This window comes from Pinus tabuliformis, chromosome 4_1 (assembly GCF_031772625.1).
Source record: "Pinus tabuliformis cultivar Carrire ecotype Pingquan chromosome 4_1, CPIR1, whole genome shotgun sequence".
Classification (NCBI taxonomy): domain Eukaryota; kingdom Viridiplantae; phylum Streptophyta; class Pinopsida; order Pinales; family Pinaceae; genus Pinus; species Pinus tabuliformis.
This window is the reverse complement of record NC_142303.1, coordinates 394,186,232-394,196,874: the sequence shown is the minus strand read 5'-3', so window position 1 is coordinate 394,196,874 and position 10,643 is coordinate 394,186,232. Positions and strand designations below refer to the sequence as shown.

The 10,643-nt window shown below is 37.1% G+C and overlaps 1 protein-coding gene across 1 annotated transcript; it reads right to left on the bottom strand.

Annotated features, from left to right (window-relative positions):
- Positions 1-488: 488 nt before the first annotated feature.
- Positions 489-2,155, bottom strand: LOC149175955 (dormancy-associated protein homolog 3-like). The gene is made up of 4 exons (XM_089422980.1): positions 2,005-2,155; positions 1,013-1,201; positions 757-880; positions 489-636 (listed from the first exon to the last, which is right to left on the bottom strand). The coding sequence occupies exons 1-4, from the start codon at positions 2,123-2,125 to the stop codon at positions 612-614; spliced, it is 459 nt and encodes a 152-aa protein (XP_089279106.1). The 5' UTR covers positions 2,126-2,155; the 3' UTR covers positions 489-611.
- Between the last annotated feature and the right edge of the window lie 8,488 nt (positions 2,156-10,643).

Genomic DNA, 10,643 nt, shown 5'->3' with positions numbered 1-10,643 from the left:
TTGTTCGATGTCATCATTTTCTACCAGCCAAGACAAGCGCGGTTGCTCAGTTTTAATGCCATAAAAGTAGCAGCCTAGTAAAAGGAACGTAAAAGCAGAGCAGGCTAGTAGCTACTATTCGGTGGACATGATTTCAGTGGCTGTAATGGAATAATGGTCATTATTTTGACGGAAATAAGAAATTATAGAAAATAAAATAATCAGTGGCTGTAATGGAATAATGGTGAAAAAAAAAAATTGTTTAAAAGATAGAGTTTGACAATTAGATAGGGAGGTTTGGTTCCATGGAAATATTAATATCTTTCAAATGGAGATATTAGTATTTCTCAAATAGAGATAGAGCAAATAGCAGATAAAACTTTTTAGATTATCATTTTTTAATTATGTATAATAATTCTACTATAAAAAAATTTACATACCATAGACTACTTACAAATCGATTCCAAACACGATACTTACTTTCATATTTAAAATATACTCTGGTCGGCGTAGAACCAACTCTGCAAACTCTCTGTACAACTCGGATTTGTATTCCCGACGTGGGAAAGTATTTGTCATTATCAATGCGTAGGCAATTAACAGTGTCCCCGCAGACATGAAATGAATATTCTTCAGTCACCACTCCTCATGAGTACCCTGCAATGTTATAATTGTGAATATCAATCACCGCTACATAACACCCTTTTTAATACACATATATATTCTACATAATACCCCTATTATTACATTTATATATATATATAACGAAAAACTGACCAGTCATAACCAGTTGAGCTTCTGGCTTCTTTTGGGGATTTCTCAGATCCCTTCTTCGCAGCACCAGGAACGTTATTGCCGTACCTATTACTTCGCCATGGATTCTCTCGTTCTCGTGGTGTCACTGTCAAACAGAATCCCCAATCCACCAAAGATAAATGTAATGTACTGATCTGATTGAAGAATTGCATAGTAAACAATAAGAAAGAAATTCATTGATGCCAAACCCATTGGAAACCAGATGAAGGCTACTTACAAGAAGATGGCGACATTGGAGGGCTTGAGTCTGCCGGGGAAAGGGGACTATCCAAAGAGAGCGAACGAGAATAACCAGGAGACTTACTAATGATGATACTCTGCGTTACTGGTTTCTTCTCATCATTCGATGGCTGGAACTCTGCACTAGCTCTGTCTTCCGTCAACCTGCTTAAAGCCTCTGCCGCCTCTGCAAATAATCCATGACCAAATATTAACTAACTTGAAATCTCCTCCAGGACCAAATATTAACTACATCCACGAAACAAACTCTATGTCATGAAATTGCAAATAAATATTAACAAATCAAAAAGATGCCGGAGGTTTGGTTTATTTTCTCAAGAGGCAAGTTGGGTGTCATTTCAACTCAAGGCTTTTGGCTCAAATGCTACTTATTTTAGGGCTAGATACCACTTAAAATTACTGAGTTTGTTTTATTTTTTAGAGGTACATTGGGCGTGAGTCCAACTCAAGACGTTTGGTTTATTTTTTTATTTCTTTTAATTCCAACCTCAAATACTACTTATCCACTTGTTAAAACCATTATTGCTATTACATCAAAATCCACAAAATCCACAAAATTAGTAAATAGACTTATCACCAGAGTTAACAAATCCGTAACCACTATTACTATTACACCAAAACCCACAAAATTAATAAATAAACTTATCGCCAGAATTAACAAATCCACAAGAAACAATTAACTACATAAAAACCTTAATTATCCAATGTACCTTATTTGAATATTGGTACTAACGCAATTCTCTCCATCAGAGGGTATATTGATATGACTGACATAATTCCATTGAGGCATACTACCCAAGTGGGTACGGAAAGATATATAAGGGTAAATCTTTGTGGGTTAATTAGATCTGTGCTGTAGGAGTGGCAGTAAATTAGTGTGAGTCAATATGGCTTCATTCTAGTCTATATAATTGTGTAGACTTGGTATCAAATACAAATAACATCAACTATTGATGCAAAGAAACTAACTTGGACTGGAGTAGGGTGCCATGGTGGAAATAGTAGAACCAGTCTTCTTGAGTTTCCCGAGGCCGTTCTTAGGGCGAGGGCCCGCCAGAGTATCATCCCAGAGCTGATCCAACAATCCCATTGCATGTACTCCTTCCTCTGTGACAAACAGATAGTAGTGATCCAAATTTGTGACACTGTTGCTTCTTCTTTGCCAAAGAGAGCAACAATTTTATTCATAGACTTCGTGATCCCAGAGCCTATCCCATCGCCTTTAAAGAAATCGATAAGCATATTATGTTCATGCTTACCGTTTGCTTACTGTTGCCAAAGTGACAGCTCACATAAATCTTAGATTTCGTTGACTAGAGAAGCCCTATCAAATATATATATTGGAGACCCAAGGTTAATTGTCAAATATTTACTATTCAAACTTGCTTCACAAGATTATCAATTGGATTTCATCGTTGAGTGAATCCAATAAGAGAAAGTCACTCTAGCCTTAGTTTCTTATTATCTTTTCCTAGGGCACCAAAATCAAGAGGTGAATAAGTTAGCAGACCTCACAACAAAAAGAGAAATGGGGATTATTTCAATCAACTTTAAGGAGTATGTGCAACCCATTCCATAAGCCCACCCCCACTCAAGTCTAACTCAATGCACAAACACAAGTCACCTCAAAATTCAATGTGTGGACATTCATTACAATGCCAGTGGGAAATGGTCGATAAGACCTTCCCATCACCTTAACATGCCCTTCATATTCGCCACCCTTGCTCATGATCTTGTCTTTTCATGGAGATGGGACATTTTTTTACTTATCTCATGGTAAGCATATTCAAACAACATTAGGCATACTCCCTTGGTTTGGATGCAATTTATTCTAGCTCAGGGTTACCCTACTTGGCCTTTGATATCTCTGCTCCTACAGGTGACCTACTCCAATCATGGCAATGGAATCATGGCCTCTTTACTTTGGGTGTGGTTTCCTTGGTCCTCTTGGATGGACTATATTTTTTAGCAGCATCTACATTCATTCCAACATTATGTTTGTTTCATATTGTGTTCTCAAGGCCCACTAGGTTTTGACCTTTTGTGATATAGGAGCATGCAATGTTGCACAAATTAAAAAAGGTTCGGGGGACGCTCCATTCATTAGCTTTGAAGGGTTCAACATGACTCAAGGTGGTGGAAATTTCACCATGTTTCCCTTTTCATAGTAAGGATATAACTCCATCTTAACAACCATCAACAACAACTAAGCAATAAGGGTACTTGCTACATAACCAACACATGGATTACATTGAGCTTTGAGGGACAAGACATGCATTAGAAAGTGATCGAGAAGAAAAGATCAAGAACTTGAAAAAACAATTGTAGGACCTTTATGCAAAATTTGATGCAAGGGAAAACCAATTTCCCTCAAAAATCAAAAAATTGAGACAAATAAAGTTGTCATGAGTTCCATGGTACAACAAACTCAACGCTTATTGGTTCTTGACAAAGAAACTTTATAACACCAACCCCATCTAGTCTGCAATCCATCCCATACCTCAATTTCTTTTGCACAAAAAACATATCCTCTCAACCTTATCAATGTACATCTTGGGAAATCCCTTAAGGAAGCAAATAACTAGCAATTGCAGAAACCAACATTTCCACATCATCATTCTATGGATGATCCTATCATTGACATAATAGAGAATGGGCCTCCTAAATGTGAAACTTTTTTCCCTTTTTTAACTTTTGAATGTATTACAATATATATCTTCTCCTAGGAATTTTTTGCAGAATTTATGTTTCCAAGGTTTCCAGAATTTTGATTTACTGGAAATTCCCTATTCCAACATTACTAGGAAGTTACTCTAGAATGGATTATTATGTCTCCTCTAGGTAGGAATCCTCTTCTAATATATTCTTACAACAATCCTACACTGCATCTTTTGTATCAATATAAATATTTCCTAGTATTAAATTAAAAAAGTATCATCAAAGGAGTATAATTTTTATTGATTTGTATTTAATTGTTTTGGATTTCCTAATTATATTGTTACATAGACCAAATTTAGACTTACCAAGTGTTACTAGAACTTCACTAGGTCTATGTAGCTACTTAATGTATTTGGCTAATGAGAGTATTTGGTGATTAGGTCATTAGGTTATATGATTGAGTCATTAAGGCATCCAATCATCAACCTGTCAAATAATCATCCCATCAATTCAACAAGGTATTAAAGCATTAGGGTATCAAGACATTGACCCATCAATTCATCAAGGTATCAATCCATTGACACATCATCATATTAGGTTATCTCCCTTTATCATGAATGTGATTTTAGAGGACTAGTTAAATCTAAAATAATTTTATGGATCAAGGAATAACTCAATAGAGCACACCTTCACTTATTAGATAATAATAAAAAATGCCCATTTTCATAGAATAAATTTATAATTAAATGAAGTGAGTACTTAATCATTTTAAAAAATTACAAACAAGTATATTGCCATACTTATTGTTGGTGAAGTATATACATTAGTTAAGGTGGTTTGGAAAAATTCATTCCTATCAAAGTTTGATAGAGCAAACAATTTATAGAAAATAATTTTAAGCCATTTTAAGATTTTTCAAGATTATGGGTTGATTTAAAAATCCTAAAAAAAATTAATCAATAAATTAATTATACTCTTAAAGCTTTCATTAATAAGATTATAATAAATAATAATAATATATTTTTAAGGTAGCGTCTAAGGCATACACTAAATTGGTGTATAAGACTCCCTTGTTTATGGGACAAGGGACCCACTTTCACATAGCAATTTGACTATTAAAGTATAAGAAGATGTACATACTCTACTCTGCTCTGGATTTGAGCCAATCACCTCTTACAAGGAAACAGGTGTTCTTAATCATTAGGGTCACTCAAGTTATAGAAAAGACAATCTATTTTTAAGGTCGCAACCAAACCAGACACCAAATTGGTGTATAAGATCCCCTTGTTTGTAGAACAAAAGACTCGCTCTGCATGAAGATTTCACTGATAAAATTTACAGAAGTGCATTTACTCTCGCCCTTTAAATTTAAACCTATAACTACTTACAAGAAAACACATCCAAAATTTTATTCAATTTATTATAAAAAAATTATCATCTTGCATCCATAACATATAACCTATATTATCCTGTATCCATAACATATGACCTATATGTACTTGCTCATTATAAGTTTACGAATCTTGAGTTTACAAGTTTATTAAATAAAGTTTCCTATAATAATACTCATGCGATGTGTCCCTGATGCGGGTGTTGGACAAAGACCGACACCCGTCATGTGACGGATGCTAGGTGTAAAAGGTATAAGGTGGGAGCGGGTAGGGAAGCAACCCCTCCACCATGCCATAGTTATTATGTCTATGTTCGCATGCGTGAATGGTTATGTCTCTCTGGTTTTCATTTGCTTAGGCGCGATGGCTCCATTACTCCTCTGGCTATATCCCATCAAAGATCACTCCCCCCGATTACCAAATGCTTTGTTGTGTGTTATGTCTCCCTCCCTGCTTGCATCCTCCTCAACGTCTGCTCCAAGGTGGCAGTCTGTTCAGTCTGCCATAAGCGTGCCTCAACCATCGCCCTCTCGCTCGTTCCAGTTTCCTAAGAATATTTCCTTCTTTGGGACTCTCTAGTGGACACTTCTTCGTTGGTTTTGGTTGTCCCCCTTCTTAATTTCCCTTTGTTCCTATGGCTCTCCACCTTGGACACATCAGGGACGTTCCTGGACTGACTAGTGTCAAATCTATGCTTTTTACCTTCGCAATCTTGGGCATGCCAGAGGCGTTGTTGTTCTCGGGGTGGTGACTTTGGGTTTAGGGTATCGATAGTATTTGGGCGTTCTTGCATTCTGGCTTATGTTTACTGAGGATTTTGGTTTTAGCTCTCTTCTCATTGCTTTGTTTCGCCTCGGGTGGTGGCTCTCTACTGCCATTCAATCTCTCCTAGAGCGTCTGCTTCTTCCTGTTCGACTCCCACCCTGTGAGCTTCTATCCTCTCTTGCATTGTCTAATTATTCTTGGGCTGCGAGTTCAGGGTGGCAAGGATCTTGGCGTTGGTTCCCATTTTTTGTCTAGTCTGCAGCCAATCTCGGTTGGTTCTGGGTGGTTGATATCCCTTCGGTGGTGAATTCAGGGTGGCGAGGCTCTTGACGTTGGTCCTCCTTTTTTCGTTGGTCTACAGTCAGTCTCGATTGGTTCTGGGTGGCTGGTGGTATATTTGGAGGAGTCCCTCCTCTCTAGTTCTGTAGGTCCCTTTGGTACTCCTCAATGAAGCCCTCTCCCCGCTCCTCACGCCTAATTTATTTGGTGAAGTTGGAAGGTGCTCCCCCCCCCCCCCCCCGCCATTGGGGCTTGGGGTGATGTTATTGTTGTTCAGGAACGTAGCTCCAAGTGAGGAGTGAGAGGCTCTAGTCGCAAGGTCGTGGCACCCATGGGGGTCACAACTCGTCCGTGGCCTCTAGGGCGACAATCGTTGACAAACGGTCTCGCAGCTCAGTCGTGATACAGGTGTGGGCGGTCGCAAGCATGGGCGTCTCCAGGGCTCGGCAACACAGGGTTGCTCCAACTAAGTTCACTCTGGTTCCACAAGAAAGGCATCTTCCAAGAGGACAGGTCCCTCCTCAACAATTCTTGATTTGCTTCACTCCATTTCTGCTCATCTAGATGCTCATGATCAAGCTCGCAAAGAGGAACACGAGGTTGTCATGGTGAAATTCGAGCAACTCCAATACTTTCAATGCCATGTTCATGAGAGGGTGGTCGTAGTTTGGCGCAGCCAAAACTTGCTAACTGAAAAGGTGGAAAAGCTCGAAACCTAGCTTACTCATTTCGAGAACCATGTCAACTACATGTATCCTCCGCCACCTCCCCCAGGTACTAGGCCAGACAACCCCGCTTCCATCACTTTTGACAACTGAATATGTTCACTAGTGTATTCCTTGTTTTGTTAGTTTTCTAGAATGTTAGACCTCTCAGGCTATGAACCTCTTAGCTAACAATTTTACTTTTTGTATGTTGTATGGTCATCACATTAATCAATAAACCTGGTCAGAGTAAGACCACATGATTTTTTATATCTATATATATTCCTTATGATTAATAAAAATTTTAACTTACAAAAAATACTTATACGATGTGATCTAATTCTGTGTGTATATTTACTCTTTATTAAATAAAAGATTCAAAATTCTTAAAGAAAAGTTGAAAGGAGAAGCCCTTTATAAGAGACAAAAGCTATCCCACAATCGGTTAAAACTATACCAAGCCTTACTCAAATCTTGATGACAAAAAAAACATTCCTTAACATTGTCCCATTGGTATGTCAAATAAAGTCACCTTTTTTCAATCGTAAGATCCTAATAATAACAACATTGTGAAATACCTGTGACAAATAACATCACTTTTATTCAATAGTAAGATCTTGGTTAATACTTCAGCGTCACTTAAAGTTATAAGTGGTCAATTGTGAGCTCTACAAAGAGTCTTCTCAAAGAAGGTTAGCTTTCTTATTTAGGCTTTAATTACTCCTTTTAAAGTGCTCTCTCTTGTTTATCTTAATTTCTGATTATCTAATTCTAGTTTTAAATTTGTTTGAGAATTAAGTTTTTGCTTCGTAAAGTTTTAGTTATCTTTTCAATAATTAATTAATTTTAAATAAATTTATAAAATATTTAATTAAAAATTATATCATTATCTATATTTTATATTTTAATTTGTTGAGATTTTCTGTTAATTAATTTTGGAAAAAAATCTCATGAATGTGACAACAATAGGATTTGTTGCTAAGTTAGCTCCAGTTATTCCTGAGGAGGAGTTATTGCTTCCTATATTTGTTGTGAGAGAATTTATGATTCAGTTTTCAACTCCAGCGATAAAAAATGTAAGCCCGTAGAGGATATTTGTGCTGAGATTTTGTGAGTAATTATGTTGTTGTAATCTCCTGTTGAATAATAAGATTGTCGATGCCTCTTGTTTGGTGGATGTAGCCCAGATTGGTTGGGTGAACCACGTTAAAATCTGTGTTTTTTCATGGTTGAATGCTGTGTGTCTTATTTGTGTTTTAAATTTTGCTGTGTTAACTCTAACACTTGGTATCAGAGCGTGATTGATCCACTGCTTGTTGCTGAACAGTGAACCTGTGTGTTGTTAGCATTGCTGCTAGCTGCGTTGAGTTCAGATATTTACAGCGGAAAAGCAAGGTTAAGCAGCAGCCGTGAGACCAAGACCGTCGACGTGTTTTCCAGTCGATCTGCGTGGCCGTGCAAGTTGATACACTGCGACACTGCGCCATGCGCTGGTAGAAGAGATCAGATTGGTTATCAATCTGCGTGGTGTCATCGATCTGCTGTAGAATAAAAAGACGAAGAGTTGAATTGAGGCCTACTTGTTTGAGCACTGTGAGCTGGTGGCACATTCCATATCTGTTGATGAGTGACCCTTCACGAGGACGTTGTTTGGTTTGCAGCATTGAAATGTGAATCTGTGGCGGTTAAAGTGAGTCCACATGTGGTCATACGCATGGTTAGTTGGGCCTTCTAAAAATCAGTAGTTGGAATGAAGATATAATTGGTCAATAGCTCAAATCGTGTCACATGCGAGACTGTGTCTATTGGCTACACAAATGGTCATTTGAAACAGCCAAATAATAACCTAGGAGCGCAGTTTTGGAAATGTTTTTGTTTGGAAATTGGTCTTTAAAAAGGGACAAAAACATTTACACATGGGTCGCTGTGGAACATTACAACAAAAAGTCGATTTGAAAGTTTTGATACAACTATCATGAAATGTTTTTATTGTGTATGTTTGAAATAAAAACAAAAAAGGGGATTTGTATTAGATATGATATTATATCTATATCAGATTTTTTTTTTTTTTTTAAATGGTAATATGCCATGATATTTGAAGGCAAAGACATTGTATTGATGAAAGGCAGTTTTTTTTTTTTAAATAAAAACCTCATTTATTAAAAGTTTCAATTGGAGATTTTGTGTGACACAACATGGAAAAAACTCAAAGTGCTCAATTTGAGATCGAGAAGTTCAATGGCAAAAACAACTTCGAGATCTGGAAAGTGAAGATGTATGATCTACTTGTGCAACAAGGCGTGGCGAAGGCATTGTTGGGAAAAGCCAAACAGCCTTACACCATGACAGATGATGAATGGAGTGACTTGGATGAAAGAGCACTGAGCGGCATTCGACTGTGTTTGGCGGATGATGTTTTGTTTAACATCGTGTCAGAGAAAACTGCTGCTGGTTTGTGGACAAAGCTTGAAAAGCTGTACATGACAAAATCCTTAACCAATAGGATTCTTCTGAAGCGACAGTTATACAGTTTGCGCATGAAGGAAGGTACATCTATTACTGATCATTTGAATACCTTTAATACTCTCCTAGTGCAGTTAGAAAGTATAGAAGTAAAATTTGAATCAGAAGATAAAGCTATAACTTTATTATGCTCGTTGCCCGAGTCATGGGATCACTTTGTTACTTCTATAAGTATTAGTTCATCAGAAACCCTTGAGTTTGATGATGTTGTTGGAGCTTTGTTGTCCGAAGAAACAAGGAAGAGGTCAAATTCAGAAACCTCTACATCAGAAGCAATGATGGTCAGAGGTCGTTCTAAAGAAAGACGCTTCAGTAAGCACAACAACTCACGTTCAAAATCGAAAGGGAAGAATAGTAAGGTAAAGTGCTAGTTTTGTGGCAAATCGGGACATTTGAAAAAGGACTGTTGGAAGAGACAGCAAACATCCAAAGAAGACTCTTCGACAAAGAAGAAAGAAGCAAACACGACAGATACAGGTTCGGCATCCATTTCAGGTATGAGTGATGAAGTGTTATCAGTTAGTTTGTCTAATCATGATCAATGTTGGCTGTTAGATTCTGGTGCATCAAATCACATGTGCATTCATAGAGAATGGTTTAAAACTTATAAATCAATCAATGATGGAGTAGTTTACATGGGAAATGATGTCACATGTAACATTGTGGGAATTGGAAGCATCCAGCTTAAAATGTTTGATGGGACAAATAAAATTCTAACTGATGTAAGACATGTACCTGAACTAAGAAAAAACCTCATTTCACTAGGAGTACTAGACACTAATGGATATAAAACTTTTATTCAAGGTGGAGTAATGAAAGTTTATAAAGGAATTTTACTAGTAATGAAAGCAAAGAAAGTTGGAAATCTTTTTCAGTTAGAAGGAAGAACAGAGTCAGATCATGTTTCTACAGTATCTGAAAACGACAGTAATTCTATTCGTTTATGGCATCAAAGGTTGGGCCATATGAGCGAAAGAGGTTTAAAGATTTTATCTGATCGTAAGTTACTTCCTAATTTAAAGTCTGTTAAGTTAGATTTCTGCAAACATTGTCTATTTGGGAAACAAAGCAAGCAGAAGTTTAAAACTGGAAAACATACTAGTAAGGGAATCCTTGATTATATCCATTCTGATGTTTGGGGTCCAGGTCCTACAACCTCATATGGAGGATCGTCATATTTTGTATCTTTTATTGATGATTTCTCTAGAAAAGTGTGGGTCTACATGTTAAAGAAGAAGTCTGATGTATTCACAGTTTTCAAACAGTTTAGAGCATTAGTTGAAAACAT